Source organism: Cimex lectularius, unplaced genomic scaffold, assembly GCF_000648675.2.
Source record: "Cimex lectularius strain Harlan isolate CLEC.00 unplaced genomic scaffold, Clec_2.1 scaffold85, whole genome shotgun sequence".
Lineage (NCBI taxonomy): Eukaryota > Metazoa > Arthropoda > Insecta > Hemiptera > Cimicidae > Cimex > Cimex lectularius.
In genome coordinates this window covers 43,549-65,930 of record NW_019392718.1, presented here as the reverse complement: position 1 = coordinate 65,930, position 22,382 = coordinate 43,549, and the positions used below count along the sequence as shown (strand labels likewise).

Sequence of the window (22,382 nt, the reverse complement as noted above, 5' to 3'; positions counted from 1 at the left end):
AAAATTTAATTTAGTACAACGTTTAATTCGAAGTGGTGACACTGAAAACACATTAGAAGAAAGTGGCTATTGAATTAAAAAAAAAATCATATCTCGGCAATGGATTAAGATAAAAATGTACGGTTTGTTTCAGTCTACTCAAAATTTAATGCTCGAATAAGTTACTTTCGATACTTATTTTGATAAATGGAGCCATTTGGGATTAATTCTTGAAAAGTTTTTTTTTCTCATATAAGATACCATTTGAGGACCTACGTTTGTTTATAGGAACTTTTTTCTGCATAAAATGCCCTATAAATCCTCAAAATATCTTTGTATCGTTTTTGCTTCTGTGTTTAAACTGTTCTTAAATTTTATATAATGTTCTCATAAAATGTTGGTGTATTTTTTAAATATATTGAATACAATATTAGAAATATGTAGGGTTCCAATCTTCGTAGAGGTCATTAGACAGGTGAAAAAAACACTAAATGGTGGGTTCACTGAGCTTTCGGCACCTTATAGTGCCTTCATCAGGGCTTTCCCAAGGATGAAGAAAACGGTTAACATGAAAACTATTGTACAAGCGTTTTGGGTTTAAGGTTATGGAGCACATGGCCGGCATAATTCATTTTTGACGGTGAAAACGCATCTCGCTAAAGATCCATATGCCTTTTTTGTTTTTGTTCTGACTAGCAATTTCTTTCAGGTACTTTTGTGATCACAGAGAATATTTACAAAAATTGCTTTTTATATATTTAAAACTAAAATTATAGCTATTTACAGAAACTATGTACAAAGGATTAAAATTAAGGAGAGAGAGAGCGCGACCACCCCGTCGCCTCAGGTTGGACTAGACAGCATTCTCATATTCTCTAGTCAAAAAAAAAAAAAAAAAAAAAAAAAAAAAAAGTTTGATCTTTAGTCATATGGATTTTTAGTGAGATGTCTGTTTTCACCGTCAAAAATGTATTGTGCTGGCCATTTGCTCCATAACCTTAAACCCGAAACGCTTGTAAAATAGCTTTCCATGTTAATCGTTTTCTTCCTATTTGGGAAAGCACTGATGATGGCGCTATAAGGTGTCGAAAGCTCGGTAAACCCAGCATTTAGTCTTTTTTTTCACCTGTCTAATGACCTCTACGAAGATTGGAACTCAACATAGATTTCTCCTAATGTATATGTATATACATTTTTTTAATTAATTTTTATCTCTCTCATTCTTTCTCTGTCCTTCTCTCTCACACTCTTTTTTCTAGTTTTGTCTCTCTCTCTCTCTCTCTCTATATATATATATATATATATATATATATATTTCTTTACCAACTTCTCTCTTTCTCTCTTTAACGTTTTTCAATTTTCATTTTTTTTCAAGTTTTCCGTTTTTGAGGTTTTTTCTCATTTAGAACCTATGTTTATAAGAACGTTTTTGCTCAGCATGAAATTTCCTATAAATCCTGAAAGTATCTTAGTTTTCGCCCCACCTGTGTACAGAAACACGTCTACATTGGACTTATTTGCTTTTGATTAAACATGAAGTCTTTTCAGAGGATTTTCGGAATAGGTCAAATAGAGAAAACTTCCTTACGGTTTTCGCCGAGCTTTCGACAGTTTTATACTGTCATCTTCAGGGCCTGTTTTATTATGATATAAACAACCAATTAAAACATGAAAAAACAATAATTACAACAAAAATGGAATATCTTACTTTAAACCTTAATAGGGAATTAAACAACATGGTGCTTTGGGCACAGAAGTACATTATGTTTTTTTTGGGGCTCAGCATCTAAACATTAATTTAAATTGAATACATTAATAATTGAAAATTATAGCTAAAATTACAGTAAAAAATAAAAATTAAAAACGTGGTCGAGAAAGGTTACCTCATATAAATCTAAAAAACCAGTAAAATCCTCCTTTCTGTGTTTTTCAGGTACATGTGATCACAGTGCGTTTCTTAAATATATATATATACATATACAATTAACTTTTTTTAAAATTTAAACAACAATACAGTATGATCACTGATCAAATCAATAAAAATCAATAAAAACAAACCTCTACGACAAGGGGAAACAAAGGCTACGGGATACACTCGTTTTTTTCTCTCCTAGTTAACAAAATCCGCCACTAGGGCGACCTTCTTATTTCCGAAATGGATCCCAACCTATCAGTTTGTAGATTACAAGAACATATAAAATTGTCGAAAGCTCGGCGAAAACCGTAAGGAAGTTTTCTCTGTTTGACCTCTTCCGAAGATCCTCTGAAAAGACTTCATGTTTCCAGCAGGTCGATAATCTAGTTCATCGTTACATTTTGATTAAACGTTCATCCAATAATTTAGGGTTAGGTTGAATTAAAACGAGCAAAGGAATCAAAGAAATTTATATTATACAAACTCGATTAAACAAAAAAAGATATGAATCATTTTCAGAGACAAATTACGCACGCTAGATATTTTTAATCATAAAATATAAAAACTATTTTCTTAAAGATATAAATATCCTTATGGAAAATATTTTTAAAACACCACTAAATGATGTTTAAAACATCATTAGCTGTTTTAATTAAGGGAACTATAATTAAATATACATGGAAAGGTCAACGTGCACGACGTACTTCCCATAGGCGATGAGTTCCTCTCCTAACGGCTTTTTATCCGAGCTGATGTGCGGACATGTGAAAAAATATTAATTATCCTCGCAACGATGAATAGCGCTTTTTAAAGCCTAGGTCTCAGGTGAGTCAGTAGGTCACCAGGGTGTTCCCTCAAGGGCGGAAGCGACCTACGAACACAATAACAAAAACATGAATCTTCCTGAAATGGAAATCTGCCATAATTAAGGAATATTTTACCGATATAATATTAACGCAGTCAGATGGTTTATTTCGTTTCGAATAATATTTTTGTTGATTTATTGTCAATTTAATTATACTAAATAATGTCTAAGGCATTTAAGCAATTTACTACCACATGTGATGATGGGTTTTGGTGTGCGAGTCGGTGAACTCATGCTGAGCCGGCATAGTTTCACTTACTGGGATCTGTCTACACTGGCGGTTTTTGAGGTATTCAAACGCGTTTCGTGATTACGCCAAATTCAATTGTATCATCACAAGAAAGTGCGAAAAATATATATTTTTATGTTAAACAGTTCTGCAAAGCGAAGGATTTCTTGTAGGGGAATTTAGCAGCGATAGAAAGATTTTCTCGGTTCATCCTCCTGAAAACTCTGATATCATGCCATCAGACCATTTTTAGATTTAAGGCATTATATTTTAGAATGATGTTATATTGAATATCTATCTATACCTGTAAGTAAAATAATCGGAAAAATGGATAATATTGATAATATTTAGTAGAGTCGTGAGATGCGGTTTGGTGTGATGTAGGTTTAGAAAAACATTTCCTTTATCGCGCCAACGTATCGACCTTTATTGAGATCATCTTCAGGGACTATCATATTTCTAAACCTACATCACACCAGACCGCATCTCACGGTCTCTTAAATCATTCATTAAGGGTCACACTAAATACTATTTCAACTTTGATATATGCTACTACACATATTTTGGGAAATGGATTTTTTAAACATATAAACAATAATTTGAGAACAATAAATGAATATAGCATAATATGACAAATAGTATAGAAAGTTTTATAATCAGTTTATAATCGTAAATTACGATAGGTCATGTTCTTACGTAGGCGTCACATACGTGACGGACTCCAATCTGCCATTAATTTCCGTCTTCAAATAATAACGATTTGCGAACCCAACAAGAATCTTTTGATCGAATTCCCTTCACAACAGCGGAAAGTTTCATCCTTTGTTTGCACCCTTCCTTGTCTCTCGGGACCGAGGAAAAGCCGGACGGATCGTGAAAGGATTATCCGCCACGGGTCGCGAACTCTGCCCCACTAACTCCAAAACCATTTTGCACGGTTGGTATCGCAAAAATAGACGTGCAGTGGATTTATTTTCGCCTGAGATCATCCTTGAAAAATCCGGTTTAAAAATCGTGAGCCTCCCAAGACTCGTAATTACGAAAAGTGTATTCCACCCCGAGGGGCGCGTACTGGAACGTCTTCAATTTCCTCCGAAAATGACGTTTTGCTGAGATTGAAGCAGTTTGCTTCACTTCTTCATTCCCCTCAATCAATGCTTTGGCCAGTTGGAAGTAAAACGTCCTGTGCAAGTTTGTAATTTTTGTATAAATAATTAATATAAATCTTGCCATCCAGGAGGACTTAACGTCGAACTTACCCGATGTGTGTTGCGGACGAGGGTCAGACAATTTTAAATAATTTCGGTTTTCATTCCCAATTAATAAGCAGTGGGCTATGCTGGGATCAACACAAATACCGCGTGTTCGGCAATAACAGCCATACGCCCGTATAGGTATCATGTAAAAACTAATAAATTCAAACAAATAAATAGGTAGTCTAAATACATTTAATAGATCGACTGAAAAATGGATGTTAATTTTAGGGTGAGAGACTTATAATAGCATTTATAGATAAATAGAGGTGACTAGCAGATGGGTAAGCTTACAAGAAAATAATTGGAAGAAAAGAGAAAAAGGAAATGCGGAAGATGATTGGGTAATAGGGTAAGAGAGAAAGAGAGAGAGAGAGAGGGAGAGAGAGAGAAAGAGGGAGAGAGAGGTAGGTAGAGAGAAAGAGTGTGAGAGAGAGAGAGATGAATTAAAAACACTATATACATATACATTAGGTGAAATCCAGCAACTTGAAAATAGATTGAAGATTGAAGATAGATAGATAGATAGATAGATAGATAGATAGAGGAAGAGAGAGAGAGAGAACGAGAGAGACGGAGATAGCAATAGATAGATAAATAGAGAGAAAGGGAGAGCGAGAGAGGGACGGAGATAAAAATAGAGAGAGAGAGAGAGAGAGAGAGACGGAGATAGAAATAGAGAGAGAGACGGAGATAGAAATAGAGAGAGAGAGATGGAGGTAGCAATAGATAGAGAAATAGAGAGAGAGAGAGAGAGATTGAAAGAGAGAGAGAGAGAGAGATTGAAAGAGAAAGAGAGAGAGAGCGAGAGAGAGATACAGATAGATAGAGAGATAGAGAAAGAGATAGATATATAGATAGGTAGAGAGTAGCGAACAAACAACAGAGGCTATGAGATTTAAAAAAAAATAATGTGGTCGCATAAACATTTTTCAACGCAAAGAACACTTCGTTTCAAAGACAAACGAATTATTAACGGTGAGAAATTCTGCTATTTTTCGAAACCGATCCAATGGCTCCTGTTATTTCCTTTACTGTAGTTTTGAAAAGTGCTAATATTCTCCCTACTACTTACTGTGTGAGTGCATGTAATCTAATCTAAAAAAATCTTGATCGGTCCGATCCAATGATAATTCTAAGTCTCATCTCTCATGTTGCATGGGCAGACGTGAGACCAGTATGATCTTTGCATACCTCATGATGGGTACTAAACCTTTTTTTCTATAATGCTTAGTTTTAGTTCATTTTTTTAAACGCCCCCACTCTCAAACTATCTGTATCACTCACATACACACGCATACACTTTTCTTACATCAACCACTTTAAGCTGCGGTCATCTTTGATCTGTCGATTAATTGCCAGATATTGTTTTTGGGGGGGGGGATGTTTTTAGAAATTAAATTAAAACAAACATTATTGATACTTATGAACCATTCAAGCCCTTTGCTAATTGACCCTGGTACTCGTCACAATTTCAGCACTCACTGCTTATCTGGTTTTTGACCGTTGAACAAACAGGTATAAAGAGATACTTGAAAAAATGGACTGACAGTTCAACTTCAGACTCTATCGTCATTGAGGCCTCGAGGAGGGAAAATGAAGAAGTAAGCTATATTAATTTATTCATTCATGCCTCTTTCTTCAAGAAATATTATGCAATTTAAATTCGTAAACAGTCGTTTTAATGGTTTTCGCATCTTACGCAAAAGCACGGTATCGTTTATACATATATAGCTAAACTTTTACGCTCATAATATCAAATTACTATGTTTTTACGGTACAAATTAAAAAAAAAAAATTAATAAAAACAGCGTAAAAAGGCTGTTACATTTTTTACAACTGATTTTTTATAAGTAGAATGCCTTTTACGAACTACTCCTAAATTATGACTAAATTACAATCTTTATTCAAAAAAGTATTTACGACATGCAATTCTATATAAAAATCAAGGACAAGAAAAATTTGTGAGCAATAAAAACACCAACTTCTTCGTCAAGCTTTCGAGGAATGTTTGTTCTACTCTTCTTCAGGACTTTAAATTTTATTTTAGTGATTTACACGATTAACAGATATAAACATTAAGATTAAAACTTATGCCTAATCATATTTAGTTCATGGGTTCGCTTTGTGGTGTAGTTGAAATGTTCCAACTGTCCGTTCTATATTATATTTGTGGCATGTATAACACACACACACACACACACACACACTCTCTCTCTCTCTCTCTCTCTCTCTCTCACTCACTCACTCTCACTCACTCACTCTCTCTCCCTCTCTATTTATTCAGTCTTTGTCATTCTCTTTTTCTTTATTTTTGTGCATCCAATTACTCCCTGTCGTTAATTAATTTATTTTTCTAGTTTTTACTATCTCTTTCTTGTTCTTTCTGTCTATCCCATACACTATCTCTTTTACTCTTTTAGTCTGCCTCTGTTTTATTTCCTTCTGTATGTTTGTTTATATATATAGTATATGTTATGATTTGCTATCTCTCTCATTTGTCTCTCTACCCCATTGATTTCTTCCTTTATTTTTCTACTGCTCCCTTTGTCTCTTTCGTTGGCAGGAAGTAAGGGCATGTGTGTAATATGCTGTACACCCTAATAAAAAGTATGAAGAGCCAATTATCTCGCTCTCTCTCTCTCTCTCGATCACTCTCTCTCTGGCTCTCTCTGTCGCCATCTCCGTCTCTCTCTTTCTCTCTCTCTCTCTCTCTCTCTCACACGCTCTATTTCTATCTCCGTCTCTCTTTTTGTCTCTCTCTATTTTTATCCCCGTCTCTCTCTCGCTTTCTCTCTATTTATCAATCTATTGCTATATCCGTCTCTCTCTCTCTCTCTCTTTCTCTCTATTTATCTATCTATTGCTATCTCCGTCTCTCTCTCTCTCTCTCTCTCTCTCTCTCTCTCTCTCTCTCCCTCTATCTATCTATCTATCTATCAATCTATCTATCGCTATGTCCGTCTCACTCTTTCTCTCTCTCTCTCTCTATCTTTCTATCGACATCTCCGTCTCTCTCTCTCTCTCTCTCTCTCTGATTCTTTATCCCCATCTCCATTTCACTCTCTCTCTTTCTCTCTCACACTCTCTATTTCTATCTCCGTCTCTCTCTCTCTCATTCTTTATCCCCATCTCCATCTCACTCTCTCTCTTTCTCTCTATTTATCTATCTATTGCTTTCTCCGTCTCTCTCTCTCTCTCTGTCTGTCTCACTCTATTTTTATCTCTGTCTCTCTTCTCTCTCTCTCTCTCTCTTTCTCTCTCTCTCTTTCTCTATCTATCTATCCATCTATCTATCGCTATGTCCGTCTCACTCTTTCTCGCTCTCTCTCTCTCTCTCTATCTATCTATCGACTTCTCCATCTCACTCTCTCTCTCTCTCTCTCTCTCTCTCTTTCTGTATATTTATCTGTCTATTGCTTTCTCCGTCTCTCTCTCTTTCTCACTCTATTTTTATCTCTGTCTCTCTCTCTCTCTATCTCCCTCTCTCTCTCTCTTTTTCTCTCTATTTCTCTCTCTATTTCTCTCTCTATTTCTCTCTCTATTACTATCTCCGTCTCTCTCTCTCTCTCTCTATTTCTATCTCCGTCTCTCTCTCTCTCTATTTTTATCTCCGTCTCTCTCTCGCTCTCCCTTTCTCTCTATTTATCTATCTATTGCTATCTCCGTCTCTCTCTCTCTCTCTCTTTCTCTATCTATCTATCTATCTTCAATCTATTTTCAAGTTGCTGGATTTCACCTAATGTATACGTATGTAGAGTGTTTTTAATTCATCTCTCATCGGCATTATTTTAATATAAAATTTCAAAATGATCATTGGCAAGCTAAAAGCCATAAAATATACTTAAGCAAGAATGTTTCAGTAAAACGGACTCGAACATTTTGGGTGATTTCTTAGATGTGTTATTTCACTATCTCACTAGTTCTTCGTTATGGCTGAACCAATCCAGCAAACAGTGGTTGAGAAGGACCAAATGGCAGGTTCATCACCCCGCAACGTTTTAAGTCGGTTTGTTTAAGTGTGTGTGTGTGTGTGTGTACCTTCTTAATAACTTAGTAAACCTTGTTAAAAAGTGTAGTTTTCATTTTAATAGATTTATAATCAGTTTCGTAGGTTTTTTTTACATTTGCGTAACACATTGTTGCAAAACTTTCCTCTTAAAGAGTTTCATCACCGTGCGATTGTTTTTTAGTTGATAAAGTTGAACATTCTGTTTGTAAACATAAACCCGCAAACATAAACAATGAATGCTTTGTTGTATTAGCAAATTATATTGGTAATGTGAAATGTTTTATGTTTATTTCTGTTTTAACTTTAATACTTTAATAATGGTTACCGCGTCCGAATCGTATTTGTCACGCTAGCGGTTCTTAGTTCAAATCACGCCATATCCCTAGGAATTTTAATTGACAATAATTTGAGAAAATTATCATTAAATTATTGTCAGTTACACCCAACGAGGGACCGCGGTAGCCGAGTGGTTAGCATGAGAGACTCTCACGCCGCGGTCGTGGGTTCGATTCCCACCGTCGTCTCTCGCCCTTTTTTCACAATAACCCCCCCAAATTTGAACACACATATACGACTTGTCACATGGCTAATATGCATAGTTCATAACGCCAAAAAAAAAAAAAAAAAAAAAAAAAAAACATAAGCCTTCCAGTATGACACTATACTTTAGTGTTGTACATTTATTTATTCCAATTGATTATGATTTTACATTTTATCCAAAATATCAATAAAACCTAGAAGTATCTTTACACACAAACATTTTACTCAATTGAATATGATTTTGACAATTGTTGGGCTTCGTGCCTTTTCAGGTCAGTGCTATCGATTTGTATTTCTAAATAAGATAATTGTTTTATATATTGTTTGCATTGTTGAAAATCCATTATACTAATATTTAAATCCTATCTTTTGTTATCGTATTTTCATGTACCGTTGATTGTCATTTTCTGAATATATGTTACATACCTTCCAGAAAGGGGAAAATTTTACAAATCTTGTAGAAATATATACAATTGTTACAGAACGCAATATATTATATTTTTTATAACTATGTAATATCAAAGATGAGATGATGGATCGACATGCTGCTAAACTACGTGGTACGATGCTAAAGTACGGTACAATTCTTTTGGTTTTTGCCGTGTTTTCGACGATTACATCGTCATCATCAAGGCCTGTTTATTATGGGAAAACATAGCAGTTAGAAATATTGTACAATTTCGAAACAAATTTAAAAACAATTATATTATCTTACTCTAACTCGAAGAGTGTTAAAGACTCAAGGCCTATGTTAAACACTCGTCGAGTTAGAGCAAGATAATATAATTGTTTTTAATTTTGTTTTACTGATAAATTTAAGTGCTATTTAGATGTCAAAAAGATGATAGGGTAAAAATAACTTTAAAATGTGACATGATTGTCTTTTTAATATATTCTTGTCTCAATATGTTCATAACTTTATAACTTTAATTCTCTAACAGGTTGACAGTAGCAGTGCTCTTGATTTCTTGTTTTTCATCCGCTTTGGGCTCACGATTTCCTTGGAAATTTGGCACTTGCTTGAGGCCCAGGCTTAGCAAGGAGCTTAACACAACAAAGGTATTGCTAGATTGTTATCTATGTAAGTTATTAATGTTTATAAAAATTCATATAAAACAGTTTCATAAAGGTACTTAAAATGCAAATGTACTTAATACTTAAAATGCAAGATACATTTAAAAATCATTAGAGTTATCGGTATTTAAAGGAATTGTGGACACATACAGCCTTCGATTTCTACCATAGCTTACTCTTTCTAGGATCATCGATATGTAGAAGCTTTATTTTGTTTCAGCATTCTTTTATTTTGGATGATTAAAAAATCATTTTTTGTAGGTTGTTAATGATCAGGTGTGTCCCTTGACCGTAATACTCATCATACATCAAATTAAAAGTCAAGTGGTCGATACCTTCTCTTCAATAACTTAATCCGGTATCAAAAAAAAATTGACCATAATACTGATCATACATCAAATTAAAATTAAAGTGGTCGATACCTTCTCTTCAATAACTTAATCCGGTATCAAAAAAAAATTGACCATAATACTGATCATACATCAAATTAAACTTCAAGCGGTCGATGCCTTTTCTTCAATAAGTTTAAGTTAAATCTAAAGAGTTATGTGTTTTGCATACATTTCTGGCTCTTAGTTGTTGGTAGTGATTGTCAGAAACCTTGAAACGTGATTTTTTTAAAAATTATAAGGCATCTTTTTAAAAAATTGCCATGGCGGATAGACCGATGTCAGGGTATAAACAGTACGTGGCAAGACTGGTTTCATTTATACCATAATTTTCTTTGACCAAAGTGCTCTATACGCAGAACCTTTGTGCTGCTGTGTAATTTTGTATTTTGTAAGATTATAAATCATAATTTGTAAGTCGGTAAGTAGCTCAAAATCTTCAACCATTCTAAAGGTCATCTTTATGTTATATTTCGGCAATTTCAGTCTCCTAGCGGTCGGTAGCGATTGGAATGTACAAAACTTAATAGAAATGATGAATGATGGTACCACCAAGAGGTTGTAGAAATACTTCAACCTGATGATGAGCTAAGGGCTCGTAATCCGATCGTGGCAAACCAACTGACTGTGAACTATCTTTTTAAAAAGGATTGCACAAAACTTGTCATTATATGATCGTTGTTCATAGTATTAGACGTTTAAAAAAAATTTCCATTGGCGGGTAAATCGATGTCAGGATTATAAGCTGGCAAGACACCAATTTCTTTCATCTATACCATAGTTTTCTTTCTACAAAATGCTCTTTATGCAAAAACTTGCTGTGGCATTCCTTTATTCTGGAAGACCAAATATTATATTTTGTTAGTGTTAAAGGGCATCGTTATGTAATTTTCGAAAATGTCTGGCTCCTAGCTGCTGGATTGGAATGAACAGAACTTGTAACGATATGATCGTTTTAAGTATAAGGCCTGCCCAGTCCTTAATCCTACAAAAAATACTAGATGCTCCATTTTATGTAGCGAACCTAACTGGACATACAGACTTACATATCCCTTTCGTACAAAACGAAATCCGTTCCCGTTATCGTAAATTTTACAAAACACTCCCAACTAAAGTAGATCAGCACATCAGAAACCTCGCATCCCGATGAATGCCCTTACACCCTCCCCGCCTACTGAAGAGGCAATTGCCGCGAGATCTCCTAAGAAATGTTGGTGATGATAGTGTATGGGATAATGACACAATAGTATAAATTAAACATACAATATTTTGGTATCATTGGAGTAATACCAATGGGGGTATTTTCTCCACTCTTGTTTTTAATTTTGTGTATATTAACTTCCTCATTGTTACTTGTTACATACTTGAAGGTAGTGGTAATGTACCACAAATTAAAAAATATATAAGGCGTCTTTTAAATGAATAAATAATTCAAGGGTAAATTGATGTCATGGTTATAAAGAGTATAAAAAGTCATTAATATTTTAGTTCAGAGTTAATAGGTCAGCAATCTTCAGATCAAAATAATATGACTCTGTGGCTCCAAACAGTTTATTGGAATTTCATTGAAATGCAAGAACCTGTAAGTTCATCTTAAAATGTATGGGCGAGAATTTTGTTTTTTGTAACATTCCTTTTTTGCCGTATTAAAGAATTATATTTTGAAATAGTTTTTAAGCTATTTAAAATTAAGCCAACAGTGACTAAAGAACAATGTAACAAGGAAACACTTTCATGTTGTTCCATTTTTACGAAATGCAAATTGTCAAAGGTTTAGCCTTATTCAATTAATTATTGTTTTTATGTAAGGTATTGGTTGAGATAAAAAAAAGTCATTGTCACGAGCGGGATTCGAACCCCCGACCTTCGGCTAAATACGCCGCTGTTCTACCACTTGAGCTGTCGTGACTTCGATCCTCCCGGACACCAACTCTCCGTCTCAACCTACAACCGTTCCTCTTGAATCCTGATTACACGACATTTGAAAATGGCAAAAAGAGGAAAAATTCGAACGGATTGTGACACTGACTTTTTTATCTCAACCAATACCTTACATAAAAAGAATAATTAATTGAGTAAAGCTAAACCTTAGACCATTTGCTTTTCGTAAAAATTGCCTTGAATTGTCAAGGTCAGTGAAAGGAAAGTCTGGGTTATAAACAGGTCGTGGCAACCACCCACACTCCTTTCATTGCTAGGATGCGATTGTTTTATTGCAGTATTGCTTTATTCTGTACGATTAAATAAATATACTTTGCATTTAAAAATTTCAGTTTTTCAATGGCCATTGGTACGCTTTGAAAACAGTTGGAAACTATCTTTTTGATTCGCACGGCTCTTGTTTTGGCACTGAGGTCAACCTGAGAAACAACGGTCAAATCGATCTGCTTCATTTTCAATTCGAGTCAATGTAGACACAGATTCACTACATTCAAACGTGTAAATAAGCCGGCAGGAACTTACATTAAATTCTCTTTTCAGGTTTTCAAAATATGCCTACCTCAGGGGCACAGCCCGCGCCAAATTCACCAAGTTCATGGGTGCTTTCTTCCCAGCTAAATACGACTTTGTAGCGGGTGAGACTTTTTTAAATTTTAATTATCAGGTCATCATCTTATTTAAATGCGTTTTTAAAGGATTGTATCAGTACGAAGCACCGTTTGCCATCGTTGACACAGATTACGACAACTGGGCTTTTGTCTATTTCTGTAACCAGTATTTAGGCGTCAAATTAGGTAAGAATATTGTTTCATACAATATTAAGAAAATTTGAAAATGTAGAATATAAAGAAAAAAGCCGTTTGGTAAGAAATGTTTTTATGAAAAGTCTAAAGCATTTATAATTTACGAAAGAAAATTTTGAAGAACTTTAAAGAACGAGGAGTTGAGGAGTTAAGGTATAAATTTTCCATCTGCTGGCAACAAACAAGAAAAAAGCGGATGCCTTTTAAAATATAAAATGTCACATATAATTTAACCTTCCGTGTTGAAAACCTTCACAATTCCTTGTAAAAATGAAGGGGTCGTTGCAGTTTAATATCCTTAAAGCTTTTCTTTTTACAGCTCGTACTAACAGGGTGAAAAGGGCCAAAGGGATTTTTATATTTAAGAATATTCAAAGAATTTTATATATAATTTTTTGTGGTTTTGAAATATAAACAATTCATTCGCTGATAATTATTTTTCCATAACTGTTTTGTTTTAAACAAACCTGCACTTATACAACCTTATACTTATATACATACATATATATATATATATATAAATATAAATACAAGCAAATTGATTGATTGTCCTATATTCTTCGTAGTAAAAATATCGGTAATATTTCATGAATTACTGGTAAAATGTATCTTAGAGAAAAAAAATCTCTTCTGTATTCTTCATCATGCAAGGTTGATAGATAAAATTGTTATTTATATTTCATACTTTCTTTTATTAGATTGGTCAATTTGCAAATTAAAATGTAATAAGGCAAACAAAAATGTTAAACCGTTTGAATAATCGAATGATACAGCGATGGCGGTATTAGCATGCGACCTAGAATGTTGGATTGTTATGAATTACAAATCGTTTACATGTTCTGTACCTAAACTTTGCAAGCATTCCGGTTAGGAATTATTTACATGTTTTGAACTGGAATTTTTTTTTTACTGCAGTTTTAAATTTTTTCAAAAAAATCTAATACCTCAGAAAAAGGTTTGTGGAATCTCATGTTTTGTGCAGAAAACAATACTTGGCCTTTGTAATGTTATTCATAAGAGACCACATAAATATGAAATATGGACATTTTTAAAAACTGCTTTTTGATATAGGTTGTTCATGCATTCTTTGAAAGCTTTTCCATCCAAAACTGATAATCCCTAAAATTGGCAAGGAATGCTTGGCAATTTTATTTTTAGATGGTTGCCTTACTTAAATACAGTGTAAATAAATAACAAATCTTAATAGTATTTAATGGACAAACGATTAGTAATTCAATTTTTACTACTTTTTAAACAATGTTTAAATTAATATTTTTCATTTTATTATTAAATCCTGTATTAAATTTATTTTTTCTGCATAGAGTTCTATTTCGTCATCATCATTGGAAATTTATATTGCGTGGCCTAGAGGTCCCTATAGGTCAAAATTTGGGCCTTGTCTCCTGCTTCCATGAATTGTTCTATTTTTAATTCATTTGTATAGAAAATAATGATATTAATGTTGCGGGGGTTGCTTTTTGTGTACAGATGTTCCCATCTTTACTCATGGGCGTTGAGACCCATGAGGATCTTTAACGTCCGGACTTATCCCGAAGGGGACTTCTCAGACGCCTAGTGTTCTCGAAAGAACACAAGAAAGATTTTACAAGCATGGACTTGTCACATCCCTTGGCCAGCGAGGTGGTGCAATACTAGCCAAGTTCAGAAGTGCCCTGAAAAGACACATCCATACATGTGCCTTAAAAAAGGTAATAGGGATAATGCCTCCATCATTGGTTACCCCCAGGCACCAGGGATGATGGTCGGACTTTGCCTGGGCCCACAGGGAAGATGTCCCTATGTGTAGGACTCTTGTGTACAATCATACATTATAAATTTTCTTCTAAAAACGTTTTCCTGAGAATAGCATTGTTGTAGATCGACCGATTCAGTAATGTGATCAGCGCCGTTCAATTCAATAAAACACATTTATTGCTAAATCTGATATTTTTAAATTTAACCAAATTTGATTGTTATTTCAGAAATGGCATGGATGGCTGGCAGGGACAGGACGATGTCATATTTGGACAAGTTGGAAAAAACGGCCGTCCAACTCGGCATGGACCCGTCCACGTTCTCCACCCAGGACAATTCCGACTGTCCAACCGGTGAGCCGAGCTTGTAAGCACAAGTTTGAATCTCCCTCCACCACGGAAAGCTCGAAAAGGTTCGCGCTTCTCTGTGTAGATGGAAGCACGTGGACGGACGAGGTCGGCTTTCAGGATGCACACTTTTTACCAACAATGCCCGGCTTTTCGTTTAATTGAACAACAGCCGGATAGTTGTACCTGAAATATCATTAAAAATTATTTTTAATAAAGATTGTTAAAAAATTATTTTTTTGAATTTACTAAATTAGTTTAAACCTGGTTATTTACTTAGTCGAATCTCAATTTAATAAGCCCGTGAAACAATCCATCCATTAATGATTTCTTTCTAAACTTTATATATACAGACTTTTAAATTTGATGTTCTTCAATAATATTGAAATATTTATTTTTCATATCCCTCTTTCTTTAAAGACAATTTCATGTAAGGTGTATAATATTTCGTAATGTTATTGTAAAATATAAAAAGTGTGATTGTGAAAAGTTCTAAACTTGGTAGATCAATCGCTATGAATCAAAATATGAGTAAAATTATTATTAAACCGTTTGTTTCCAGACGCTCAAACGAGAGGCGGAATGTACTGCAATTAACTAATAACATGCCGTTGACGATGAGTGAGTTTGAATTAGCTCTTAAGCCGTGCCCGAAACTCTAGTTCAGGGTGTGACGGTGTCCCATGTACATGATTCGCCATCACTACCAGGGTGCGAGGTGGGACCTGTATATGGTATACGGGTTCCTAACCTGACTCTTGTATACTGTACATGTCCTTAAGGATGGCAGGGACTCGAGTCTAGCTACGAGCTATAGGCCGATTTTTCTGATAACCTGCTTGAGTACGCTCCTGGAGTCCATGGTGAATGTTCTTCTTTTGAGAGGAAGGGAGTTTACAATCAGTGTCAGGCTGGATGCTTTCCTGCTCGAAAGAGCTGTTCAGGACACTTACCTGAACAGAGATTCCTCTTGCCTGTTCTTTCATTTTGAGAAGGCATATGACACCACCTGAAGATACGCGAGACTACTCAAATAATCGTTCTCAAAGGTGAAATGCCGCATTTTTTATTCTGAGTCAGGTTTTCTTCAGCCCCCCTAATGGACATTTGTGCAAGGAACGGTAGACTCCTGTCATAATCAGAGTCCCGAAATCCCCGGACAAGATGAGAGCGATACGGCTTAATATCGTAAGTCTGGCGTACATCTCTAATTTTAGTTTTCGAAAAACCTAAAACCCTTCCAACATTTTGGTGAGGACTTTTTTTTTTCCTTGTGCAACCACACATCAGCCATGCCGTCAATCCGGGATGTCAAGCGGGGGAAACCGACGAGAAGAGGCCGCCGCGCCCCGGACAGCGACAGACCACGACCACGCAGCGGTATGAGCTGCCATGCTTTTTTTGTAAATTTTTTTTTTAAACCCCCCCGCGCTCGGGGCTAAACATCACCCAGAAAGCACGAGCAGCCCCCCAACCCCGCAGCCAGCCCGCCACCACCCGGATCGCAGCCGCCGCACCCTGTCGCCCCAACACCCCAGTCAACGCAACACAAAAGTCAGAAACAATTACTTGACTCAAAAGTCAATGAGATCAAAATTTTTCCGGAGAGAGAAGTCATTCATACATAGAAGCGACTGGGCGCCTCAAAGCACTGAGGTCCCCGAGACCCCGCCCCCCGGAGCGTTGACTGTTCAAATATCTATTTTACCCCCCCTTGGTGAATTGATATAGAAGCATGTAAACAGCGTCTCTACCTTCTGAAATTAGGGACTCCAAACTGAATGGTTTTGCTACACACTGCAAGGAATAGATCCTCTCCAGGAAAATTTTTCTCCTCTCCTCGTGTTCCGGGCATTCCATAATCAAGTGATTGAGGTCTTCTGGTTTATCACAAGTCGCGCAATTTGGACTGTCTCTCACTCCTATTCTGAATCTATGTGCGCCCCATAACCCGTGATTTGTACGTATTCGCACCATCGTGGAGAAAAAACGCCTCGAACCCGTACACCCTTGAAACCACGGCTTCTTAGGCACCATGGGAAACCTTAGCCTGTACAATTGCCCTCCCTGGGAGCCGTCATGTAGCAGTTGCCAATCGCGTAGCCACACTCTATTTAATGCCCTTTTGGCATCGCACTTGGTCATTTTGTAATCGAAGAAAGAGCCGTTTACTACGGCTTCCTTCGCGAACCTATCCACAATTTCATTTTCTCGGATGCCCGAGTGTCCTTTAATCCAGCACAGGGTGACTGATTTACCGTCACTAACCAAGTCTCTGTATCTCAATAAAATTTCCATTGTAACGTGATCGCATTTGGAATACGTGTTTATATTCTCCAAATGCGAAACCACGCTCCTGGAGTCAGTTAGTATTGCGATTTGGGTTACGTTCTGAAGCTTATACTGGGTGTATTCTAGGGCCTTGAGTACCCCCATCGATTCCGCGGAGAATATCGAAGCCCACCCTGGGAGAGAGTACCCTTCGTTTGTATCGCGTACTGGGTCGTATATGGCGAATCCGACCTTTCCGTCTACTTTCGAGCCATCAGTAAAAAGCAAGTAATAATTGGCCAAATTCGCTCTAAGGTATGCCCGAAACATTTTATTGGCTATCCAGCCTGGTACCCTGAAGTAGTCATCTAGATATAAGCAAGTGGGGGAGACAAATGCTGATGGGATTTGGAATCTGTAAACAGGGTCTATTTTACTTTTGTGGATAGAATATATTTCAGGTACGGTATCTACAAATGCTGAGACAATTGGTGGGGCTTTTTTGTGGAGCCAGTAGTTTGTGGTTAGAACTAACTCGGCCAGTAAAGATATCTTTGGAAGAATTGCGCTATCTGTTCTATGTAAAGTTATTATCCTATTAATGGCGAGTTTCTTAATACGAATCTTTAGGGGAGGCTCGGCCGCCTCGGCGTATATAATAACGTAGTAACGTAGTAAAGTAAATAACGTAGTAAGTATATACGGGGAGAGCTTTGAAGGCAACCCAGTATTCGTCTCAAACATTTATTAATGAAAGTTTGGATCTTATTTATGTGGGTATCTGTTGCTTGCCCGTAAAACACTGCTCCAAAATCTATCATTGATCTGATAGATGATATAAAAAATAGAAGGCCTGTGTATGGATCAGCCCATCATATAATACAACAGCCCAGCTTCCTCTAAAAATCGAAACAGAGGACTCAAAACTGTCGTATGGAGTTTTATCCTAAGTAAAACAACAAATCAATTGATGTGAAACAACCTTCAAAACGTGTTCAATAAAGGCCGAAAAACCGGTAAAAACTGGAAAAAAGAGACCACAGGCAATAACGCTCCGATACAAATGTAATATTTTTTGCTCCAATATCACCAAAAATGTTTTAATTAAAATCAGTTTTCTCTTTTATATTAATAAAAAGAAATTCTCACAAATTACCTTATTTTTGACGAAATTAATGTCAAACGTTTAAAACAAATATGTTTTTAGTATTTTCGTCAATAACCAGTTGATTAAACAAAACAACAGGTTTCCAACATTACCATTACCACATAACAACTATTTCTGCAAACATGGTTTTGCACTTAAACGTTTCTTCAGTCGACCTCAAATTCAATATGTACCACTATTCGACCGTACCTCTCTGGAAACTGAGAACCCGAGAGCATCCGCGATCTGGTGATATTGTCCAGGGCAGGATATTGTCCTAACTGGTAATCTAGAGCCTGGCTTTACAGTTATGCTTGATGCATTTTTCTTTCCATAATTAGCAATTAATTTTCTATGAATTTAAATTATAAATAAGTAAATTGGTTCTTACTTGAAAAAGTTGAAGACGATTAAAAAAAATAATAATGGTCAAAAATAGTAATTTGTGAATAAGTTGATAATGGTTGCTCGGCGTCAAAAACATAAAAAAAGTAAATTGATTAGTATCATACCATCTGAAATAGTTAAGCCCCTATTCGTATGGCGGTATTATGGAAAGTTAGTCTGAAACTTTTTGACTCATGGGAACCTAGAGAAAAATAAAAGATTGAATGCATCAGGGTTTTCCCCAAAACGCCCTATTAAACATGTATAGGAGGAGGGCGAGTAAAAAACGAGTGTGAAGACGCTGCTCTGTGGGTCACCTGATCAAACAGGAAAGAAAGTTGGGATTAATCATCGGTAAGGAAGGGTCTTAGGATAAAGTTATAGGTAGCTGGTAACATGTGCCTGAGCTTCTATAACAGTCCTGGGAGCTAAACACAACACCAGGGCAATACTTCTTTAGCCAAAGGGAGGTGTAAATGACGTCGTATATGAACCGTAGTATATTGTTAGTGAGAATTTCATTGACCAGGCAGTTTGTGGATGCGAAGCGAGGACCATTGCCGACTCAAACCACGTGATCCTGGCATGCAAAAGAAACACGATGGACAGGGAGGTGTTGTTCTCAGAACTAAAAAAATGGAGTAAAATTCCCAACAAAAATGGATATCGTACTCTCAGACACAAGAAACATCCCGGTTCTCGATGCACTCGTAGCCTTTATAAATAAGAACAATATACATATTTGACAACACGAAGTACATACGGCAGGAACGAATAAAAAATTAGTTTGACTCGTTCGTGGCGTGGGGTGGCTCGGAGACGGGTGAGTTTGGGTGGTGCTGGACTGTGGGGTCATAAGCAGCCTGGGCGTGTTTTGCCCTGGATTCTATAGGGATGTGGTCTTTTCCATGGTGTTGTAAATGGTTTTTATCCACATCCCCGAAAATGGAAACCATATATAGGCCCTAAAAAGAAATAAATAAGTATGAGTGCTGGTCCCCTTAGGCAGGCTTGGGCATTATCCCGCTTTTCGGCTGCGCCTTGCCGCCCCTTTGGGCTTCCGCATGCTGCGAAGGAGAGAGGAAAAAAAAGAAGAAGAAAAAAGAAAAAAAAAGAAATGGCGGATGCTCAAACGGCGATGCCACAAAAAAAAAAAAAACATGAATCACTACTCTATTGCATGTAATTTAGATACATTTACATTATTGACGTTTACATTATATTACATATATATATTTTTTTAAGAAATTTAATTCAATATTAATTATGATTATATATTGTTCATGTCCCGCAAGTTACAGTTTTTGTCAAATTGTTCAAACACTGTTACATTGTTTTCGCTGAGGAGGTTTCTTCGAGGATACGGCCAGTCCGATCCATTCAGTATGAGGTGTCTTATCAAATTTGATCTCTTTCCATCCAGCACTGGGCAGTGGAAGTAGTTGCAGTGGATCCACGTTCTGAACCTAGCCGCAAACGCACGCCGTTGATGTTGTCACTCCTACTCTATGCTAATATTTCATGTTGGGCCCATGTCTAAGGAGAGTCTCCGTCAGCTTTGCCGTTATATTGAGTGTCAATCTTCTCCTGTGCTGTACCTTTTGAAAAAAACTTTCTCGTTTCTTCCCTTTTGGTTGACATTCTCCATGCAAGATCCCATTTTGTAACTGTATTTTCGAAGAGGCATTTTTTTTAAACAGGAATGAAGGGTATTTATTATACTCTATTGGTATTTAAATGTCATCTGCAGCTTTTCTGGCTAGCCGGTCATTCATGCCTTTGATTTCGACATGTGCTTTCACCCAAAGCAAAGCCAATTGTTTTCCAGCTTCCGCCAATTGCTTGCTTGAACCCTGATATCTTCGCATAACTGTCCATGGTTCTTCGGATTCCTTATTGATATGATTGCCACCGTTCTATATGTATGAATAATGATTTTCTTAGGATCTCCGCTTGTATGCATCTGACGAGCGTTAATCCACATCAAAGCCTTAAAAATCGTAAGTTTTTCCGCTTGGTTATTTGAGCAAAATTTTTCCAGTCTGTACTTTTCAGAGTGAATTTTTTTCATTTTGTGGTAGACAATAAATGAACTTCCCACGTTTCCAATCTCTAGTTTGCTTCCGTCGGTATATATGTTAATTACATTTCTATCTTCTATCCATGTATCAATGGACGAAAGGTTTCTAATTTCAACCGTTTCAGCAGGAGCTGCATAAGCTGTAATGCACTGGTCGATCATATTCACCCTCGATGCTTTTCTTTATAATGTTTCCGTGGATTATGTCATATATTTTGCTAAATTGCTCGACCGATAGGGATAACATCGGCGATTAAGCATGCTGCTTCGTATGACATTATTTTATAGCCCTTGATTATGTTTATGGCAATAAGTCTTTGGACTCGTTGTAATGCCTTCAAATAGCTCTTGACTCTTAAAGCCTTCACCCGTACTGGACACGCGTAGGTAATCGTTGGAAGAAAGCCCCGTCGGAGATGATCTAACCATCCCTAACCAGACAGATTATTGAGATTTAAGAAGATGCGGAAAAAACCCATTCGGACATCTGTTAGAATATGATAGACAAAAGATATGGTTTTGTATGATATTTGAAAGTAATGATCGGTATGCTTGAATTTCCAAAACAGAACAGTGACAAACCCCGTCAAAGGCTTGGTGTAAAACCAAAAATAATCCTGGGGATAGTAGGAGTTAGGAAGTAGTTAGTTTAGAGTAGATTAAGATAATTAGATAAGTATGTTTAGAGATCATCCTTATGATTTATTATTATATTTAACTTATTTATAATTAATGATGAAATGTACAGATTTATAGTCAAAGATATCAACAAAGGATTCTGATGAATTTCCACCAGCACTTTATTATAAGCCTGAACTTTTTATAAAGTGATTTCCATCAGCCATGTTTTTTAGCGATGAAATTAATTCGAATAACTTGTAAAATATACCTCTCTTATTCCAATAAAAAAAAATTCTTAATCATCTCTCACGTCGAGCTGTTAAAGTTAAAGAACAGGAGGGTTAAAGGATTTTAAGTCCAGTACGCTATCTCTATTGATCCTGGACTTAGCAACAAAGCTCAATGGACCTTGAGAAAATCTTAAACATTTCTTTTTACTCTGTACACTCCGTGAGTGCTGCATTTTGTAAGTCGCTTTTGAAACTAGAATATAAAACGTTTATCGGTGGATCAAGATTTAACAGGTAGATTTAATCGTTCTTTCAAATGTAACCATTACTGCCAGTATACCAAGTATTTAATGGAATCATAAATTTAATGGAATCATTTTCATTATAGAGAACTTCCATTGCAATGGAAAATATGTGGTCCTGAGTACAGCGTTGTATAGGTATGTTAAGAATAGTAAGCCTCTGTGGGGCAAATTTTGTAATATTTGTTTTGTAATTAGATCATAACCTGGAGCTTTTCGTGAAGGTAGTCTATCAGATCTGA

General features: G+C 36.1%; 3 protein-coding genes across 3 annotated transcripts in view; 1 reads left to right on the top strand and 2 right to left on the bottom strand.

The window, feature by feature from the left end:
* Window positions 1–5,466: 5,466 nt before the first annotated feature.
* On the top strand, window positions 5,467–15,324 carry LOC106670317 (apolipoprotein D-like). Its single transcript, XM_014400521.2, has 6 exons — window positions 5,467–5,845; window positions 9,735–9,852; window positions 12,530–12,666; window positions 12,738–12,832; window positions 12,893–12,991; window positions 14,983–15,324. Exons 1-6 carry the CDS (start codon window positions 5,838–5,840, stop codon window positions 15,123–15,125), a joined length of 600 nt encoding a protein of 199 aa, XP_014256007.1. The 5' UTR covers window positions 5,467–5,837; the 3' UTR covers window positions 15,126–15,324.
* A 1,482-nt stretch (window positions 15,325–16,806) lies between these two features.
* LOC112126790 lies at window positions 16,807–17,703 on the bottom strand. The gene has a single exon (XM_024226593.1). The coding sequence runs from the start codon at window positions 17,701–17,703 to the stop codon at window positions 16,807–16,809; it is 897 nt and encodes a 298-aa protein (XP_024082361.1).
* A 1,986-nt stretch (window positions 17,704–19,689) lies between these two features.
* LOC112126789 overlaps window positions 19,690–22,382 on the bottom strand; it is a 3,910-nt gene continuing 1,217 nt past the window's right edge. The window contains exon 2 of the mRNA XM_024226592.1: window positions 19,690–19,872. Within this exon, the coding sequence (XP_024082360.1) occupies window positions 19,690–19,872 (183 nt within the window). The remainder of the gene's footprint in view (window positions 19,873–22,382) is intronic.